Source organism: Pan troglodytes, chromosome 6, assembly GCF_028858775.2.
Source record: "Pan troglodytes isolate AG18354 chromosome 6, NHGRI_mPanTro3-v2.0_pri, whole genome shotgun sequence".
In the NCBI taxonomy this organism is placed as follows: domain Eukaryota; kingdom Metazoa; phylum Chordata; class Mammalia; order Primates; family Hominidae; genus Pan; species Pan troglodytes.
Window position 1 is genome coordinate 155,278,161 of NC_072404.2, and position 21,747 is coordinate 155,299,907.

Here is a 21,747-nt window from a genome sequence, read left to right on the forward strand (position 1 = left end):
GCAGAGCAAGTAAAGACAACGAGGGGCCCCTCTGCTGGGTTTTCTGTCCCCCTCTGGCTGCCAGCACTAATCTACCCTTTGAAGAGGGGCATAAGGTGCAAAGTTAAACCACACTTTCCTCTCTTACCTGTCGTCACCCCTCTAATGACTTTTCACTTTCTCTGCTCACCTTCTCCTTCCTGCCTCTTTTAGAAATGGGAAACAAAGGGCCCATAGGCCCTAAAAGGGGCCACCCTTTGAAGGAGGAGACATGACCACAAATGTTACCCTTTGACATCCTAATGGGATCCAAGTTAAAAAAAGGAAGTTTTTAACCTGGTCTCAGAGGACACTTGCAAGAGATGCCAAGGAAGGCAGTGTGATCATCCTAAGTCAAGCAGCCTAACATGAGCCTGTGAGAGAGAAACTGCAATCCACCCACGTGTCGTCATCAAAGGGCGGCAACCCCAGTTACCAGCTTGAGATTAAAAACCCAAATTAAAACAGGGCCAAAGGATTCCTGTCAGCTCTTAACACCTCTCTTAAAATGTGGCCACTGTCTGAAAACCATTGTTTAGCTGATGAGGTCTAACTTCATTACACATCACAGTAGGACACTCCTTCCTGAGACCAGGCACTGCTCCCATGAGTGCAGTAGGACAGACCTCCTCTGTTCCTGACGATGATACCCCAATACAGCCCGACAAGCGTGTGCTCAATGAAGGTTCCCAGATCTTTTTAATGCAACTTTCTGCAGGTCAGGTTGCTTCCATCACATGCACTGAACAACCAAATTTTAAACCTAAATATGAAACCTTGTAGTTACATCTGTTGATTTTCGTCTTGTTAGTGTTCATCCAGCATTCAAGTCTGTCGAAATTAAATGTTTATTATTCCTTAGTATTTTTTTAAATTGAAGTCACTTCCATACACAAACCTTGAGTGTAAAGCTCAATGTATTATTGTCTATGTATTCCCCTATGTGACACCACCCAGATCAAGACACAAACATTTCCAGCACTCCAGAGGGTTCCCTCATGCCTCTTCTCAGTCAACCCATCCCTACCATCCAGAGGAAACCACTCCTCTGACATCAATTTGTATAGATTTCTCTTTTCCTGCTGTTGAACTTCATGTAAATGTAAACTTACAGTATGTATCCTTTTGTTCTGGCATCTTTTGCTCAACATAATGTCTGTAAGAGTCATCCATACCACGTATTTAGATTAATATAGCCAGGTGTGGTGGCTCAGTCCTGTAATTTTGCACTTTGGGAGGCTGAGGCAGGAAGATTGCTTGAGCCCAGGAGTTCGAGACCGGCCTGGGCAACAAAGTGAGACCCCCTGTCTCTACAAAAAAAAATTTAAAAATTAGCCAGGCCCCGTGGTGTGTGCCTGTAGTCCCAGGTACTCAGGAGACTGAGGGAAGAGGATGCCTTGAGCCCAGGAATTTGAGGCTATAGTGAGCTATGATCGTGCCACTGCACTGCAGCCTGGGGACAGAGCAAGATCGTGAACATAGTCTGCATTTTTCATTGCTATGTAGCATTCCAATGTATAGAAACACCACAATCTATTCCTCTGTCAATAAACATATAGGTTTCCAGTTTTTTGCTATTATGAATTAGGTTGTTATATCAACAGGCATTTATGAACACCTAGGAGCGGCATCGCTAGCCCACGAGAGTAGGTGCATGGTGGGTTTTTGTACATACTGCCAAACAGTTTTCCAAAGGGGTTGAGCCAATCTATACTCCCATAAAGTGGAGTTCTAGTTGTTCCAGTCTTAGCCAGCACTTTCATCTTGCCATTATTTTTCACTGTAACTATTCCAGGGGCTGGGTAGTAGTGGTATCTCACCGCAGTTTTAATTTGTATTTATCTGGTGACCATGTCATTGAGAACTTTTTCTTTTTCTTTTTCTTTTTTTTTTTTTTTCCCGAGATGGAGTTTTGCTCTTGTTGCCCAGGCTGGAGTGCAATGGTGTGATCTCAGCTCACTACAACCTCTGCCTCCTGGGTTCAAGCGATTCTCCTGCCTCAGCCTCCCGTGAAGCTGGGATTACAGACATGTGCCACCATGCCCGGCTAATTTTTGTATTTTTAGTAGAGACGGAGTTTCTCCATGTTGGTCAGGTTGGTCTCGAACTCCTGACCTCAGGTGATCTGCCCACCTTCACCTCCCAAAGTGCTGGGATTATAGGCGTGAGCCACCGCGCCCAGCCGAGAACTTTTTCATATGCTCTCTGGCCACTTGAATAGTCTCCTTTTTAACAACGTGCCTGTTGAGTCTTTGCCCCCTCCCCCACTTTTATTTTAAGGTGTTTGACTTTTTCTGATTGACTTGTTTTTCTTTGCATGTTCTGCCTTGAGTCTTTTGTCAGATAAATGTGTTGTGAATATCTTCTCCCAGTCCATGGTTTGTGTGTTATTTTCTTAATAATATCCTTTGATAATAAAGTCCAATGTATCAAAATCTTCTTTTGTGTTATTGCTTTTGGTATTCTCTTTAAGAACTCTTGCCTTATATACAAGGTCACAAAGATATTCTCTTGGAATCATTATGGTTCTACCTCTCACTATTGGGACTATAATCTATCTCCAGTTAACTCTTGTGTATAAAGTGAAGTATGGATCAAAGCTGATTTTTTTTCTCTGTATTAATACCCAGTTGCCCCAGTACCACTGTTGAAAAGACCACCCATTCCCCCTTGAATAGCACCTTTGTCATAAATCAAGAGATCATATGTGTGAGTCTACTTCTGGATTCTGTTCCATTTCAATGGTCTTTTTGTTTATCCTTGCACCAATATCACACTCTCTTAAATAGCATAGCTTTATCATTGATCTTGAAAGATGGCAGTGTGGCCAGGCACGGTGGCTAACGCCTATAATTTTGGGGAGGCCAAGGTGGGGGAATTGTTTGAGGCCAGGAGTTTGAGACCAGCCTGGGTAACATACCAAGACCCTGTCTCTACTAAAAAAAAAAATATATATATATATATATATATATAATTAGCCAGGCATGGTGGCACATGCCTGTAGTCCCAGCTACTCAGAAGGCTGAGGTAAGAAAATTGCTTAAGCCCAGGAGGCATAGGTTGTAGTGAGCCATGATTCTGCCACTGCACTTCAGCTTGAGCAACAGAGCGAGACCCTGTCTGAGAGAGAGAGAGAGAGACACAGAGAGAGAGAAACAGAAAGAGATGGCGGTGTAAATTCTCATGGTTATTCTAGTTCTTTTGGTTCCATATATTTGTTTACAGGAATCAGCTTGTCAATTTTTAAAATTTTTAATTTTTGTGAGTATATAGTAGGTGTATACATTTATGGGGTATATGAAATATTTTGATACAGGCATGCAATGTATAATAATCACATCAGGGTAAATGGGGAATCCATCATCTCAAGCATTTTTCCTTTCTTTGTGTTACAAACAATCCAATTATAATCGTTTATTTTTTTGCCCTGTCTTATGGTGCTGATCTTTAGGTTATTTTAAAACCTGCAATTAAATTATTATTGACTATAGTCACCAAATACTGGGTCTTATTCACTTTTTCTATTTTTTTCCACCCATTAACCATCCCCACCTCCCTCGACACTCTTTCACTACTCTCCCCAGCCTCTGGTAACCATCATTCTACTATCTCCATGAGTTCAATTGTTTTACTTTTTAGCTCCTACAAATAAGTGAGAACGTGCCAATTTTGTCCTTCTGTGCCTGGCTTATTTCGTTTAACAAAATGACCTCCAGCTCTATCCATGTTGTTGCAAATGACAGGCTTTTACTCTTTTTTATGGCTGAATTGTACTCCCATTGTATATATGTACCACGTTTTCTTTATGCAGTTGTCTGTTAATGGACACTTAGGTGCTTCCAAATTTGGCTCTTGTGAATAGTGCTGCAATAAACATGGGTGTGCAGATATCTCTTTGATATACTGATTTCCTTTCTTTGGGGTATATACCTAGCAGTGGGATTACTGGATCATATGGTAGCTCTATTTTTAGTTTTTTTAGTTTTTTGAGGAGCCTCCAAACTGTTCTCCATAGTGATTGTCCTAATTTACATTTGCACCAACAGTGTATGTGGGTTCCCTTTTCTCCACATCCTTGGCAGCTTGTGTTATTGCCTGTCTTTTGGATATAAGCCATTTTAAATGGGGTGAGATGATATCTCATTGTAGTTTTGATTTGCATTTCTCTGATGACCAGTGATGTTGAGTACCTTTTCATATGCCTGTTTGCCATTTGTATGTCTTTTTTTTTTAAACTGTCTATTCACATCTTTTGCATGTTTTTTAATAGGATTATTAGGTTTTTTTCCTGCAGAGTTGTTTGAGCTCCTTACATATTCTGGTTATTATTCCCTCACCAGATGGGTAGTTTGCAAATACTTCCTCCCAGTCTGTGGCTTGTCTCTTCACTTTGCTGATTGTTTCCTTTGCTGTGCAGAAGTTTTTTAACTTGATGCAATCTCATTCGTCCATTTTTGCATTGGTTGCCTGTGCTTGTGGGGTATTACTCAAGAAATCTTTGCCCAGTTCAATGTCCTAGATATTTTCTCAAGTGTTTTCTTTTAGTAGTTTCATAGTTTGAGGACTCAGATTTAAGTCTTTAATCCATTTTGATTCAATTTTTGTATATGGTGAGAGATAGGGGTCTAGTTTCATCATTCTTCATATGGATATCCACTTTTTCCAGCACCATTTATTGAAGAGATTGTTATTTTCTCAATATTTCTTCTTGGCACCTTTGTGAAAATGAGTTCACTGTAGATGTATGGATTTGTTTGTGGGTTTTCTCTTCTATTCCATTGGTGTATGTGTCTGGTTTTATGCTAGAGCCATGCTATTTTAGTTACTATAGCTCTGTCATATAATTAGAAGTCAAGGATTGTGATTCCTCCAGTTTTGTTCATTTTGCTGAGGATGGCTTTGGCTATTTTGGGTCTTTTGTGGTTCCATACATATTTTAGGATTGTTTTTTCTATTTCTGTGAGGAATGTCACTCTTTTGATAGAGATTGCATTGAATCTGTAGACTGTTTTAGGTAATATGGACATTTTAACAATATTGATTCTTCCAATTCATGAGTATGGAATATCTTTCCATTTTTTTTGTATCTTCAATTTCTTGTATCAGTGTTTTACAGTCTTCATTGTAGAGATCTTTTACTTCTTCAGTAAAGTTAATTCCTAAGTATTTCATTTTATTTGTGGCTATTGTAAATGGGATTGTTTTCTTGGCTTCTTTTTCAGATTGTTCACTGTTGGCATATAGAAATGCTACTGATTTTTGTATGTTGACTTTATACCCTGCAACTTTACTGAATTCATTTATGAGATCCAATAGCTTTTTGGTGGAGTCTTTAGGTTTTTCTAAATATAAGATCATATCATCTGCAAACAAAGATAATTTGACGTCTTCCTTTCCAATTTGGATACGTTTATTTCATTCTCTTGCCTGATTACTCTAGCCAGGACTTCCAGTACTATGTTGAATAACGGTGGTGAAAGTGGGCATCCTTGTCATGTTCCAGATCTTGGAGGAAAGGTTTTCAGTTTTTCCCCATTCAGTATGATACTAGCTGTGGGTCTGTTGTAAATGGCTTTTATGTTGATTGATGTTCCTTCTATGCCTTTTAGGATTTTTATTATGAAGGGATGTTGAATTTTATCAAATGCTTTTTTAGCATCAATTGAAATGATTATGTGGTTTTTGTCCTTCATTCCATTGATATGATGTATCACATTGATTGATTTGTATATGTTGAGCCATGCTTGCATCCCAGTGATAAATCCCACTTGGTCATGATTGATCTTTTTAATGTATTGTTGAACTCAGTTTGCTAGTATTTTGTTAACGATTTTTGCATCAGTGTTCTTCAGGGATATTGGCCTGTAGATTTTTTGTTTGTTTTGTTTTGTTTTGTTTGATGTGACTTTGTCTGGTTTTGGTATTAGGGTATGCTGGCCTCCTGGAGTGACTTTGGAAGCATTCCCTTCTCCTCTCTTTTTTGGAATAGTTTGAGTAGAATTGGTATTAATTCTTCTTTAAATGTTTGATAAAATTCAGCAGTGAAGCCACAGTGTCCTGGGCTTTTCTTTGCTGGGAGACTTTTTATTATGGCTTTGATTTCATTACTTGTTATTGATCTGTTCAGGTTTTGGATTAGTGATTCAATCTTGACAGGTTGTATGTGCCTAGGAATTTATTTCTTCTAGATTTTCCAATTTATTGGCATACAGTTGCCCATAGTAGCTGCTAATGATCCTTTGAGTATCAGTTATAACATCTCTTTTTTCATCTCTGATTTTATTTACTTGAGCCTTCTTTCTTTTTTTCTTAGTCTGGCTAAAGGTTTGTCAATTTTGTTTATCTTTTCAAAAAACCAACTTTTTATTTTGTCAATCTTTTGTATTGTTTCCTTCATTTCAATTTCATTTATTTCTGCTGTGATCTTTATTCTTTTTTTTCTACTAACTTTGGCTTTAGCTCTTGCTTTTTTAGTTCTCTAAGATGTATCATTAGGTTGTTTATTTGAATTTTTTCTACTTTTTTGCTGTAGGCACTTATAACTATAAATTTTCTTCCTAGTACTGCTTTTGCCATATCCCATTAGTTTTGGTACATTGTGTTTCCATTATAATTCGTTTCCAGAAATTTTTCAATTTCCCTCTTAATCTCTTCATTGGCACGATGGTCATTCAGGAGCATTGTTTAATTTCCAATTAAACAATTGGAAATTGTATAGTTTCCAAAATTCCTCTTCTTATTGATTTCTAGTGTTTCTTTTTTTTGTTTTTTGTTTGTTTGTTTGTTTTTTGTTTCTTGAGACAGTCTCACTCTGTCACCCAGACTGGAGTGCAGTGGCATGATCTCAGCTCACTGCAACCTCCACCTCTTGGGTTCAAGTAATTCTCATGCCTCAACCACCCAAGTAGCTGGGATTACAGGCGTGCACCACCACGCCCGGCTATTTTTTTTTTTTTTTTTTCCCGTAGAGACAGGATTTCACCATGTTAGCCAGGCTGGTCTCAAACTCCTGGCCTCAAGTGCTCTGCCTGCCTCAGCCAAAGTCCTGGGATTACAGGCATGAAAATAGACACACTTTTGTGTATCTATCGTATGTTTTTAGATTTGAAGTTATCATATCTTGCAAATAATCTTGTAACCCATTATTTTAAACTGATGACAACTTAACACTGATTGCATAAACAAACAAAAATAAAACTAATAAAAACTCTACGCTTTAACATAATCTTCCCACTTTTTAACTTTTTCTTGTTTATATCTTATTGTACTGTCTATATCTTGAAAAGTTGTTGTAGTTATTATTTTCAATTAGTTAATCTTTTCATCTTTCTACTTAAGATATGAGTAGTTTACATAACACAACTACAGTACTATAATAATCTTGCTAAGTTTTGAAGAATTGACATCATGACAATGTTGAATTTTCCAAACTATGAATGTGGAACCTCTATATATTTAGGTATTTTAAATTTATCTTAGCAATATTTTGTAGTTCCAGACTACAGGTCTTTTGTACATCCTTAGTCAAATGTTTTTGTAGGTATTTAATAGTTTTACTGTTATTGTAAGTTATATTTTTAAATTTTCATTTTTCATTAGTTTGTTGCCCGTGTGTAGAAATAAATTTTTGTATATTAAATTTGTATCCAACAATATTTTTAAGCTCAATATTGAATCTAGAAGTTTATTTATAGAGATTTCTCAAATTTTCTATGTTAGACAATCACGCCATCTACAAATAAATAGAGTTTTACTTCTTCCATTCCAATGTTTACAAATTTTATTTATTTTTCTTGCCTTATTGACCTCTCTATGATGTCAAATAGAAGTGTAATAGTGGACATAGTTGTCTTGTTTCCAGCCTCAGAGAGTGTTAACTATTTCACTGTTTAATATAATGTTAACTGCAGGTGTTTTTGTAAATGTCATTTTTAGGTGAAGGAAGTCTCCTTATATTGATATCCAATCACTGAAAGTTGTTATTATGAATGGATGTCAGTTTTTATCAATTTTCTTCTGCATCTCTTGAGATTGTATGTGTTTTTCTGTTTTATTCTGTTAATGCAACAAGTTACATTGATTTTCAAAGTTGCATTCTTGGAATAAGTCCCACTTGGTCTTAATCAATTATTCTTGTAATTTATCACTGAGCTATATTACCTAATATTTTGTTTACGACTTTTGTGTCTATGTTCACGAGTGACATTGGCTTATAATTTTTCTTTCTTGTAAGTCTTTATCTGGTTTGGGGCTCAGTTTATGCTGGCTCATGAGATGATCCAGATTAATGTTAAATCGTGACTCTGTGCACATTAATTATTCTCAGCTGTGATTTCTGCAAATCAGTAGTTCATTATGAAAATAACAAATAAAATGTTCAATTCGACTGGGGTAAGTGTAGAAATCTGTGGGTCTCTATTTGATTCCAGATTAATAGAGTTTTATTTGTCTTTGGTGTTCTGACAGCCATGAAACCACCAACCCGTTGCTTCTCCTCTTTCCCCATAAGAATGTCCTTGGAAATCACAAAATGTTTCGTTTCCCACATCTATAGATCTGTCCCTATGTGGGGGAAAGAAAAGAATGAGTAAACATTACTTCTCAGTGAACTTGTTCCTAAGGATCACTTTTTTAAAAAATCTTTTTTAAATGGGAGTAAGCTGTTATCTGCACAAAGCCCTTGGGGTGAAGTCCAGTCAATAGGGCTTCCCTCAGGAGATGTTCTCTAAACTGTGTTCATGAAAGTGAATAAGAGTTAGCAGGCAAAGGAGAAAGGGGGTTGGAGAGGGATCTAGAGTTTAAGAGAAAGAGAAAAACAGCTCACAAGAAGGACCAGACCCTAGAGAGATGACATGGTCAAGGGTCTAACGGAATAATGCGACATCATCTCAACACTATGTGCCAAGGACTGTCCTGAAAGCTGTGTCATAAATAAAGTTTTGGTGCCGCAAAAGAAATAGCACTCAAATATAAAATTTTCTTTTTAATTCTCAGCAAGGCAAGTTACTTCTATAGAAGGGTGTGCCCTTACAGATGGAGCAATGGTGAGCGCACAATTGGACAAGGGAGGGGAAGGGGTTCTTATCCCTGACGCACGTGGCCCCTGCTGTTCTGTCGTTCCCCTATTGGCTGGGGTTAGACCACACAGGCTAAACTAATTCCGATTGGCTAATTTATGTGATGGAGTGATGGCTAATTTAGTGATGGAGTGGGTGGTTTCGCGGGAAAAATGGCTATGACAGAGCATGTAATAGGAATGAGTCAGGGTGGAGCAGGTGATTGAAATGAGTCAGGGTGGAGCAGGTAATCGAAAAAGGTTGCTTTATGAGGAAGTTAAGTTTAAAAGTAGAAGGCAAAAAATTGAACATACTGACATATTGATTCTTTGAAAAGAAATTTGGAACTCATATCTAACAGCTATAAATGTATTAACTGTATTCATCATTCCGACTGCTCAGTCCAAAACCCTTGGAGTCATCCTTGACTCCTGTCTTTCTCTCTCCCACCTCATATCCAATCCATCAGGAAATCCTGTTGGCTCTACCTTCAAAGCATGCCAGGCTGATCATTTCTCCCGGTATCTGTGTCCAGCTCCCTGGCCTGAGCCTCCACCCCTGCTCTCTCCTGGCCACTGTGCTTCCTCCTGACAGCGCTCCCTGCCTCCACTCTGGCTCCTCACAGTTGATTCTCAACACCAAACAGCGAGATTCTTTAAAACAGAAGTCAGCTCAAGATATGTCTCTGTTCAAAACTCTGCTATGACTACCTGTGTCTTGTAGAGTACAAATCCTACCAAGATTCTGGAGGCCCTCCACACACAGGCCCCCATGCCCTCTCTGGCCTGCCTCCATCCCTCCCCTCCAGCCGCGCCACATCCTTAAGGGTCCTCACGCACATGATGCCTTTGCTGTAATGGTTCCCATGCCCACCAAACCCCCAGCTCCTTCAAGGCTTTGCACTAATCTCACCTATGCAGGAGCCCAGTGCCAACTGACCAATTTAATAACACGCCTCGCCCCATCCCACTGTACCTTCCAGTGTATTTCTCATGCTTATTGTCCACCTTCTCCCACTGGAATGCAAGCTCTGTGAGGACACGGAGCTTCATTTTGTTCACAGAGGTATCCTCAGCACCTACATCATGGCCTAGCACATACCAGGCACTGAATAAATATTTGTGAAGTGAGTGAAGCCTCACAACTATCCTAAGAGGTCGGTAGCGTTATTATCCCCATTTTACAGATTGAGAAACTGTAGAGAGGTCAAACCAGAGAGGTCAGCTCTCAAAGTCACATGGAGCCAATATTTGAACCCAGGCATCTGACTCTAGAGGCAATGTTCTTAACCACTGCATTATCCTGCCAAGCCCAAAGTAGCAAATGCAACCCGAGCTTCCAGAAGGCCCTGTGACTTCAGACTATATAAGGGATTGGGAAGTTAAGGCACTCCTTCAGGCTTTGTGTTCAGAAAGGGGTGCGGAACTGGCCAGCACATACCAGGCCTCATAAAACAAGTTAGGGAGTTTGCACCAGGATAGGGCTAGATTTGTCTTTAGAAAGATCCCACTGACTACAGGGTGGAGTACGGATGGGTGTGACAAGGCTGTGGGCAGGGAAATCAGTTAGGGGCTGAGATAATGGTGACCTCAGCCAGGGTGGCAGCTGCGGGGATGGAAAGAGTTGGCCAAAGAGAGATTTAATAATTGTGACTGACAGGATTGTAGTTGAGAGAGAACAACTCCCAGGTTTGGGGTTTGGGTTAGTTTTGGTTTTTCAAACTTTTTTCACTATGATCTACAGTAAGAAACACATTCACATTTTGACACAGAATACACACACACACACACACACATACACACACATACATGTACATACACACACACATGCATACACACACACACACATATCTTGAACAAGTTCAACAACCACAAAATACTTTCCCTGATGTTAAATGCTCCTCTGTGTTTCCTAATCTTGTCTATCTCTTGTCTCTTTCTCTCCTTTTTTTAAATGCTGGTTGCCACTCATGACATTGATTTCATGACGGATCATGGCTTGCAGTCTGGAAGCCCTTGACCAGAGAGTGATTGGAGGCTTGGGACACAGCTAGGCTGACAGACAGGAGCCTCGAAAGCTGTGTCCCTGGACCTCCTTTCTGCAGAGTCCCCTTCCTGCATGACATACACAGTCTGGCTCCCATCACACTTACCAGTCTTGTTACTCATTGAATTAGTCCATTTTCACACTGCTGATAAAGACATACCTGAGACTGGCAATTTACAAAAGAAAGGGGTTTAATGGACTCACAGTTCCACGTGGCTGGGGAGGCCTACCAAACATGGCAGAAGGTGAAAGGCACACCTCACATGGCAGCAGACAAGAGAAGAGGACCTGTGCAGGGAAACTCCCCTTTATAAAACCATCAGATCTTGTAAGACTTATTCACTACCATGAGAACAACATAGGAAAGACGTGACCCCATGATTCACTTTCCTCCCACCAGGTCCCTCCCACCACACGTGGGAATTGTGGGAGCTACAATTCAAGATGAGATGTGAGTGGGGACACAACCAAACCATATCACTCATTCCTTTGGGGAAAATCCTTTGTCTCTTTCAAGGCATCTCTCAGTAAGTCTCATCAATGAATATATGTGGACAAGCAGGAGGTGTGGAGGGGTCATGGAAGCCATTGTTTAATAGGCACAGAGTTTCACTTTTGTAAGATGAGAAAAGTTCTGTGGAGGAATGCTGGTGATAGTAGCACAACCGTGTGAGTGTACTTAATACCACCGAACTGTACTCTTAAAAATTATTAAGATGGGGCACCTGTAGTCCCAGCTACTCGGGAGGCTGAGGCAGGAGAATGGCGTGAACCCAGGAGGCGGAGCTTGCAGTGATCCAAGATCGCACCATTGCACTCCAGCCTGGGCAACAGAGCGAGACTCCATCTCAAAAAAAAAAAAAAAAAAAAAAAGGTTAAGATGGTGGATTTTATGTTACATGTATTTTGCCACAATTTTTTAAATCAATGTGTAGGCAAACTAATAGAAAAAAGAGTGTCTGAAGTGGCTTTCCAGACATGAAGTCTCAGGGTTGAAAGAGTCCTTGGAAGGCTTTTAGACCAAACCCCTCTGTATGCTCAAGCCTTGGGTACAGGATTTCTAAGAAGTGGAACAGTCTCCAGGGGTGTGGAGCTCATTGCTCAAGGCAGGTTATCTTATCTTTGAATAATTTTGTCTGTTGACTATTGGGATAGTTCTCCTTCAGATGAGCTGAAATTTTCCCCATAGCTTCCTTTATTAAACCCAATTCCACTTCTCAGGGTCACAAAAAAAAAAAACCTAAATTCCCTCTCCCATGCAGTATGTATTCAATAAATATTTATTAGGCACATGCCTAAGTACCACTATCTGATCTTCCAAATCTTCTCTTTTCCAGTTAAAAATTCCAAATCTGACAACTATTTCTTAAATGACATGATTCAATGTCCCCTCACCATCTGACTGCTCTTTTGAAATCATCAATTTCCTCTTATCATGGGACATCTATAAACAAAAAGAGGCCAGGCACAGTGGCTCATGCCTGTAATCCCAGCATTTTGGGAGACCAAGGTGGGAGGATCTCTTGAGGCTAGGAGTTCGAGACCAGCCTGGTCAACATAGTGAGACACCATCTCTACAAAAAAACTTCAAAATTAGCTGACATGGTGGCATGTGCCTCTAGTCCCAGCTACTCAGGAGACTGAGAGGGTAGGATCGCTTGAGTCCAGAAGTTTGGGGTTCCAGTAAGCCACGATCACACCAATGCACTACCGCCTGGGTGACAGAGCAAGACCCTGTTTCAGAAAAAATAAATAAAATGTTTTCAGAAATAAAAACATTACAATAATCAATAGCCCCAAATGATTTCATCAAAAAATGGGAGATTCTAATGGAATTTCCAGGCCCAAGTGAGCACAGTGTCATGGCAGCCTGGTGAGAAAGACATGAAGGCCATGCTGACATATTGCAAGGAGGACTACATTTGTCTTTCAGGTGCAAGACAAAAAATAGTGTAAATTCACCCTTAAGTCTTAAGGATAGGTATGAGATCCAATCAGTCTTCACTCTTATCTATAATTTATTCTGTCTCAACAGAACCAGAAAACATCACCGCACTTTCCTTGGAGTTAAGTGCTTTATTCCATGTAGTGTGCCACAGGACTGCATCTTGCCACTACATAAATACACATAATATATGATTTCCTCCTTCAACTCTGGAACCTAAACAAATGGATTATGTTCCCCAAATTCCATAAAACCATAATTCTGTTGAGTGGCCATGGCGCTCCCAAAGAATTTCTTTCTAAATATAGAGAGGTATTCCTCTGCAGAAAAAAATATCCCAGCATCTTGGTTCTAATATATAATTAACTCCTCTCTAGATACTTTGCAGTTATGTTTTATGGCTTATTTTGAGTGTTCATATTTTATCAGAAAATTATAATTTTCCTCTAAATAGGAGTTTTTACAAGGCTTTTGAATTCTGATGACTGGCTTCATGTTTCAGCTATAATTAAAACAGTGAAAAGAAATAGCGTCACCATGCATCACATGTGGTTCTGAGACTGCTTGGTCCCCCAACCGCCTGTCTCCCCACACCCTGCAACCTGCAGGCTGGGGACACTCTGACCAATGGTGGGGGCTCCAGTTTTGACCACTTAGTGGGACAGCTGGTTTTAGAAAGAAACAGAATGGCCTGAGAAGAAGGGATGAGGAGACCAAAGTCCTCACCTCAGAGAAGCCTCCCAAATATGACCCCCACCGTTGTCCCACCTTGCCCCATTTTCCCTCCAGGAAAATATACTTTCTCCAAGAAATACACTTTCCCTCCAGGAAAATTCACTTTCCGTCTAGTTGTTAGCTTATGAGCTTACTCTCTGCTTCCCCTCTAGACTGCCAACTCCATGGGGGCCAATGCAAAGTCTTTTTCTTTTCTTTTCTTTTCTTTTTTTTTTGAGATGAAGTTTCATTCTTGTCCCCCAGGCTGGAGTGCAGTTGTGTGATCTCGGCTCACTGCAACCTCCGCCTCCCAGGTTCAAGTGATTCTTCTGCCTCAACCTCTCAAGTAGCTGGGGTTACAGGTGCCTGCCACCACGCCTGGCTAATTTTTGTATTTTAGTAGAGACGGAGTTTCACCGTGTTGGCCAGGCTGGTCTCAAACCCCTGACCTCAGGTGATCCACCCGCCTCAGCCTTCCAAAGTGCTGAGATTACAGGCGTGAGCCACCATGCCCGGCCGCAAAGTCTTTTTCATTCAACATGGTATAGACAACTTCTTGAACCCCATATTAGTTTACTAGGCTACTATACCAACCAACCATAGGCTGGGGGTTTAAACAATAGAAATTGATTTTCCCACAGTGCTGGAGACCAGAAGCCTGAAGTCAAGGTGTCAGCAGTGTTGGTTTCTCCGGAAGCCTCTCTCTTTGGCTTGTGCATGGCTGTCTTCTCCCTATATCCTCACATGGTCTTCCCTTTGTGTGTGTCTGTGTCCCAATCTCCTCTTCTAATAAGCACACCAGTCATGTTGGATTAGGGCCCACCCTAATGACCTTATTTTACCCTGATTACCTCTTTTTTTGAGACGGAGTCTTGCTCTGTTGCCTAGGCTGGAGTGCAGTGGCGCAATCTCAGCTCACTGCAACCTCCGCCTCCTGGGTTTGAGCAATTCTCCCTGCCTCAGCCTCCCAAGTAGCTGGGATTACAGGCGCTCACTACGACGCCTAGCTAATTTTTGTATTTTTAGTAGAGAGGGCGTTTCGCCATGTTGACCAGGCTGGTCTCGAACTCCTGACCTCAGGTGATCCACCCACCTCGGCCTCCCAGCATGCTGGGATTATAGGCATGAGCCACCACTCTCAGCCTTAATTACCTCTTCAAAGACCTTATCTCCAAATACAGCCATCCCTAAGTAGCTCGTGGGATAGGTTCCGGGACCCACCCTTGCTCAGGACACCAAAATTTGTGGATGCTTAAGTTTCTGATATAAAATGGCATAGTATTTGCATATAACCTATGTACATCCTTCTGTATGCTTTAAATCAGCTCTGGATTACTTATAATACCTCATACAATGCCTACACAGCACTTTATGTACATGGATTCAATGTAGTTCTCTGGATAGGGCAAATTCAAGTTTTGCTTTTTGGAACTTGGTGGAATTTTTTCTGAATATTTTTGATTCAGAATTGGTTGAATCCACAGATGCAGAACACCCAGATATAGAAGGCTGACTGCACAGTCACATTCCGAGGTTCTTGGGGTCAGGATTTAAACATGTGAAGTTTGGGGTGGGGGGCCGAATTCATCCCATAAGACAATATTAGGCTATCAACCACTGTTTGCTGACTGAGAAAAAAATGAATGACCAGTAGAACACAGAAACATTATGGCAGGCATGCTCCTGGAAGCAGTTCTCCTGGCACACGCTTCTGAAGGCCTTTCCTTTTTCCCCCTTCCCTCTCCCTCCACCCATACAAGGGTCCAGACAAGTGAGTCTTCTGTCAACTTCGGGTCCAACCTAACCAATCCAGTCACACAAAACCCTGTGCCGTGAACTTCAGACATGATACTAATTCCCAGGAAAGACTAGGCCATCTCCAGGAAGCCTGCCTTGTTTGTCTTCAGGGAACCCCCGCTCAGTAGGGGGACTGCAGAACACACAGAAGCCATTGAGTTGTCTCTATGATGATGATCACATCGCAGCAGGGTACAGCTGAGCCACCAGAGCTTGCCCATCTGCTCCCTCTGGGCCCCGCCATGATTCTTTCTATCATTGCCCGTAAGCCTTTATAGTCTTCCTCTGTATCCTTGCAAGAGAAACCTCCTAACTTGTTGGCCACTGATGGACTTTAACCAGGGTGTTTGTCATGGACCTGTATGGCCACCAAGGTGGCTTTGGCTCCCTGAGTCCTGACCCTCTGCTTGTTACTTCCCAACAGGCGTCGGGTTTGGAGTTCAAGTCGGTAGCCGACAGCGTTCTGTTTTTACGTGACAAAAGATGGGAAGAGGTCAGAGGTGCCCTGATGTCTGCTTTCAGTCCTGAAAAGCTGAACGAGGTAAGACATGAGAAACGCAAACTCTCTTCTCTTACGGAGCAGGTTTCTTCTCTCCAAAGCATGATGAGAGCCAGTTCATGTTGCATCACTTGCCCAGGTGACACATCAAAATGCCTTTCCCACTGGGACCTTCAGATCTCTCTGTTATGCAGAAAGCAGCGGACTCTGTGTTGAGTATCTTTCGTCTCTCCAGCCTCCCATATCCCCACTTGCCAGAAATGAACTGTGAGTCAACAAGTACACAGGGCATTCGCCTGTGTCCAGAGACAGAGCTTGAGGTGCTTTGGGGGCCCCAGGAGACAACTGCAACAGTGTCTGTTGGACTGTCATGCATAATGGATCACTTAGGGATCTGGCTACAAAGCAGGCTCTGATTCAAGAGGGCCAGGGTGGCCTAAGAATCTGCATTTATAACACCCAGCCAGGTAATTTCGTTGTTACTGGACAATGAACCACACTTTACATAGCAAGAAACTAGAGAACAGCATGAAACAAAGGTGAGCTACCCATCGAGTCTTGAATAGGGAGGTGATGGCAGTGAATGACTGGGGAGGAGTGGGCGATCATGTCAGGCAGGGACACCCAGGTTAACCTCTAGGCCAAGTTCAAGGGAAGGGCAGGCTCCACAGGATGCTAACAGCTCTCTAAGGCCCTGGACACTCTCCTTTCCCTACTGAGTGACTCACTCTTTCCTATCAGCTGTGCACCCAAAACCGGGTGTTTGTACAGCCTCCAGACCAATTTCTCACACAACAGATCCTGACTGCTGTGTTTTGTATCTAAGCCTGACAGCCCCCTCAATTGCTGGTCTGGCTTTGGTGTTTGCTGTTCTGAATTGTGCAACCACAAGGGAGAGAGAACTTGAGCCCTTATGAGGTGAAGGGGCTAAGGGGCTTCTTTAGTTCCAGTCTCAGGTACACAGGCATCTCTAGAGCAAGGAAGCTTCCAAAGCTTGGCTTGAGTGCCCTGGGCTTCTGCCATCCACCCTGTCTGGATGTTCCAGAGTAGCCTGTCTTCAGTTCAATAAAAATGAAAGCTACTTTTAGCTTAAGCTCAAGATGCTCACCATATGGTCCTGATTGAATTCCTATAAATCTTCTGAAGTCCCCCAGAAGAGGAGGGGGTTCCACACCTCATAATATCCAATTAAACTCACTCAGAAGCTAGTGATCCCCCCATTTTTATGAGATTTTATTTGCATTTCCATGGGTTGCTGTTGGTGTTTGGGGACAGAGCCTGTCTCTGTATGCAGCACCAGCTCACACTCACACAGCTCAGAGTCAGGTACAAAGGGTTGCCTGTTTAGACTAACACACTGCCTCTTCACCACATTCCTGTGAGATAAATACCATCATCCTTATTATTACCATCCCATTTTACAGAGGAGGAAACTAGGCACAGAGAGATTAAGTAGCGTGCTCCAAGTCTCATAGCTAGTAAGCAGCAGAGCCAAAATCAGAATCCAGCTCCGGAGCGCTCTTCACCTCTCTGCCTGACTGCTTGCTACCTCCATGTGATTTTCCAGTGGTGCTCGGAGGCCACGTAGGACTGTGCCAGAGGCTGTCTGGAGGATGCAGGAAGGGGAAGTGTAGCAAATGGGGCCTCGGCGGAAAGCTGGGGGGTGGGGGAGGGTCAGAAGCAAAACTTCTCTATTTTCTGCCTAAGTTTGGAACCAGCTGAGGTATGGAAAGAGGTTTTAGGCAAAGGAAATAAAATTTTCTCTTATCTTACTGGTAAAGCTGTTTGAAAAATAGAGTCCCCATCTGATCACATGAGCTTGCTATGCTAATACTTCACCCAGAATGGGACAATTGCAGGGGGGTGGCAGATGCCATCGGGGCTGGCCCGCGGCCCACATGTGCTCAGTTCCTTCCTCCAAGACTGGGTCTGATACAGCGTAGACAGCAGGAGATGGAGAGTGACTTAGATGCAGTGGTTGGCCAGTGGGGCCCACCGGGATCACTTGGGGGGCTTTGAAAACTGTTGCTGCCTGGGTCCCACACCTAGAAATTCTCATTCACTTGGTTTGCTTTGGGATGCAGCCTGGGTTTGAGGATATTTTTTTCAGGCTCCCCAGGTGATTGTCATGTAAAGCCAGTATTGGGAACCACCACCAGTAGAAGTTCCCCACAAGGACATGCGAGGAAAGGGGCACCTGCTTCCACTGCAACAATTAGCCCTGCTCACATTGATCTCTGTTATCTATTGAGGATTCACAGGAGAATGTGAAGGAAGGGCCTGTATCTTAAAGCTAGAAACCACTGCTCTAAACCATGTAGACTAGCTGCCTGGAGTGTGCCCCTTTATCACATCCAGCCACTAAAAGGTTGAGTCAGCCAAGAGAAGACCAGGGGAAGAGAGGAGAGGTAGGTGAGCCTAGGGCTGGCATCACTAGCGTATATGTCTGTATTCAAAAGCAATGGCTTCATGGCACTATAGAAGTAGAAAGAACCTCATGTGTGAAAAAGAAATTGGTAAAGAGTATCTGAGAAAAGAAGAAAAGAGAAAGAAGAAAAGGAAGCAAGGAAAGGAAGATAAGGTTTAGCAGTCCTGGGCTATGATTCTTTGATAAGGAATTTTATCATGGTCTAGATGCCTTTAACCCCTTACAGGGGATACTCCAGAAAGTGACACATTGTCATTTCCCAAGCAAAGCCAGTGCTCCTGGAGTCCAGTCTTCTCCCTCTAGTCCAGAAATCAAATGCATAGTGCCTGAATTAATTGCAGAAAATAGAGTTCCTCAATATGTCCACGGCATTAAGATGCCAAGAGAAGCCAGGCAAGGTGGCTCACGCCTGTAATCCCAGCACTTTGGGAGGCCAAAGCGGGTGGATCACCTGAGGTCAGGAGTTCAAGACCAGCTTGATCAACATGGTGAAATCCTGTCTCTACTAAGAATACAAAAAGTAGCCAGTGTGGTGGCAGGCACCTGTAACCCCAGCTACTCAGGAGCCTGAGGCAGGAGAATCGCTTGGATCCAGGAGGCAGAGGTTGCAGTAAGCCAAGATCATACCACTGCACTCTAGCCTTGGTGACAGAGTAAGACTCCAGACTCCATCTCAAAAAAAAAAAAAAAAAAAAGCCAAGAGGTAGAGAGAGATTTCATAGAGCCCATTATTTACCATACACTATCAATAACCTTGAAATTCCCTTGAAAGGCATTTTTTTCTACTCCATACAGTTCAATTTAGGTTCTTGGGTTTGCGTTTGAAAGGATTCCATCCCAGAGGCAGGAGAAGTTAACTTTTTCCCCACCTCTGGGGATTTTAGACCTGGCGAGTTGAAGTTTACTGGAAGGCCCCTAAGGAGACCCTTCAAGAAGAAGTTGGCTGTGCAGATGGCGCTCAGGTGGGAGGGGGAAGAAAGATGGTCTTCAAAACACAGAGATGTGTAGCATATGTGTTAGATATGGTTCTGGGGAGAACCATATTTAAGGGAGGAGCGGAGGAGAAACCTATAAAGAAGACTCAGGAAGAACAGCCTGAAATGGAAACCAGCAGAATGTGGAAGGGGAAAGCATTTCAAAGAGGAAGGAGCAGCCAGAGGTGTTAAATGCTGCTCACATGGAAAGAAACACGAGGACGAAAAAGTGCACAGCAAAGATAATATTTCTGAAACGTGAAACCAATGTATGTCTGTTTCATGCTCCATAGATCGTGTTCCCTGTAATTTTCCCGCACCTGCGGAATCAATGGCACCCACTGCTCCTGAAGGTGCCTCTGAGGAAGACAGTAGGTGCCATCCAGAACAAGGAAGTAGTTGCTTGATTTTGAACTGTACGTTAGCAAGCTTTATTAGGAGAGGAAAGAGTTTTCCTAATTCCAAAAGCAGCTCCCCTTTGCATATGAAGAGCAGAGGGTTTGAGGCTCTAAGCCACGGTGTAGACAGGATGCAGGAAATGACAGGGGGGCTGCTTCTGGGCTGTGGAAGATGGGTGGAGGGGACAAAATGAGAAGTGTCCTATCTTCCTCCCCAAAACCTCCTGGTTTCTGGATGCTTCCTCAAACTTTAATCTCCCAGCTGCCTTTGTTCTCTAAGTCACTGGTTCTCAAACCTTGTGGGACCAAGGGCTGCATGAGAATCACCTAGGACCCTTGTTAAAAATACATAATTTCAGCCACCTCAAGATCTATAGAATCAGAATTTCTAAGGGTAACTGAGAATTCGCATGTCACGAGTTCCCTGGAAAGATTCTGCTGAGAGCCAGCGTGGAAAGCCCCGGCACAGTGAGTGTTCCTGTTGGTCCCCTCTCTGACCATCTCAGACCGACTACATCTCCAGGCTCGAAGGACCTGGCCCCCGAACCCCCACCCTCCACTGCTTTATTTTTCTCTGTGGAACTATCACCAGCTAACATTCCATTTTGTTTACCTGTTTATTGTATGTCCCCTTCTGCTAAATGGATGCTTCAGGAGGACAAAGTCTTTTTGCTTTTTTCTTATTTTCTTTATTGTTAACTGCACACACTAGGTACATAATAGACATTCAGGAACAATTGATGAATGGATGTATGAAGAATCAAAGAACCGAGAAGCTTTCTACCTATTCTGCCTAGGGATACATGATGCAACTAAGCTAAAAAAAATGAAAGGGAAATAATTCTATCATGAAAAAATTAAATAAGAGGATACAGCAAACTGGCTTTTCCTTTAGAGAGTCACCAATATACATACATATATGTATACACATACAAAAAGTCACAGACACAAAGAGGGAAATGAGCCACAGTGTTAGGAGACAGCTCAGAGACTCTGAGCCACAGATACTCGGCTGTGGGTACCTGAGTCAGTTTTCCTGGAAATAGCTTTGAAATACCAGCATCTCTAGTCCTTTCTGAATTTGTAAGTAGTCTTTGGACTTTTGTTATCAAACATCAGAGTTTATTCTTGAAATAAAAGTTTGTTTCCCCTTGGAATTCTGAGGCTTTCTCCTTTAGAACCTTGGCAGCCTAAGTCCCTCTCTACCTGTGTCTTTAAGTATGGTCAATATTCAAAAGCTTTGGATGGCGTTGTCTTCGTTTATGTGGATATTAGGTTGCCTCAGTCAACAATGCTTGAAAATTGCTTTAAAATGAGCATCATATCATGAAGCCATATTTGTATTTAAATTAAAATTGTTTTTTTTTTTGGCCTATGTCATACCAGGGATAATATAGAGCGACAGAGAACCAGGGAAAACGTGATTCATGCATCTCCAAGTCAGGAAAAAGAGACTATTGGAACCATAGCCAGAGACAAACAAGTTATTGGGATTTATAGAAAAGGATGGCTGAGCATTCCTGGAAAAACAACTGACTTTTTGTTGTTGTTGCTGTTGTTAGGGAAGATTTTGTCTGCTTAACTGGCCAGAGTTTTCACTCCATCCCCCAAAGAATTGACGTTTTAAAAAGCACAACTGTAGATTTAGATTTTCACAGTCTTTTGCTAGATTCTTTACCAAAGACTATTAGTGAGTAGTAACCCTGGGATTGTGTAAAACTTTATTAAGGATGATGGAATAAATAGGTTTAATTTCAGGAAATAAAACTGGGGCTAAATTAGTACTTCTCTGAGGGAAAATTTATAAATAATGTGATCCCCTGGGGACCCAGGTTAGCACTAGCTTTATTTTTAAATTTTATAACTCATCTG

At 42.0% G+C, this 21,747-nt stretch overlaps 1 protein-coding gene across 10 annotated transcripts in view; it reads left to right on the plus strand.

Moving 5' to 3' along the window:
* Positions 1–21,747, plus strand: part of TBXAS1 (thromboxane A synthase 1) — a 241,618-nt gene that overhangs the window by 141,176 nt on the left and 78,695 nt on the right. For all 10 annotated transcript variants that reach the window (XM_063815029.1, XM_063815030.1, XM_063815028.1 and 7 more), the window contains one exon: positions 16,001–16,117. In XM_063815029.1, the coding sequence (XP_063671099.1) occupies positions 16,001–16,117 (117 nt within the window). The remainder of the gene's footprint in view (positions 1–16,000; positions 16,118–21,747) is intronic.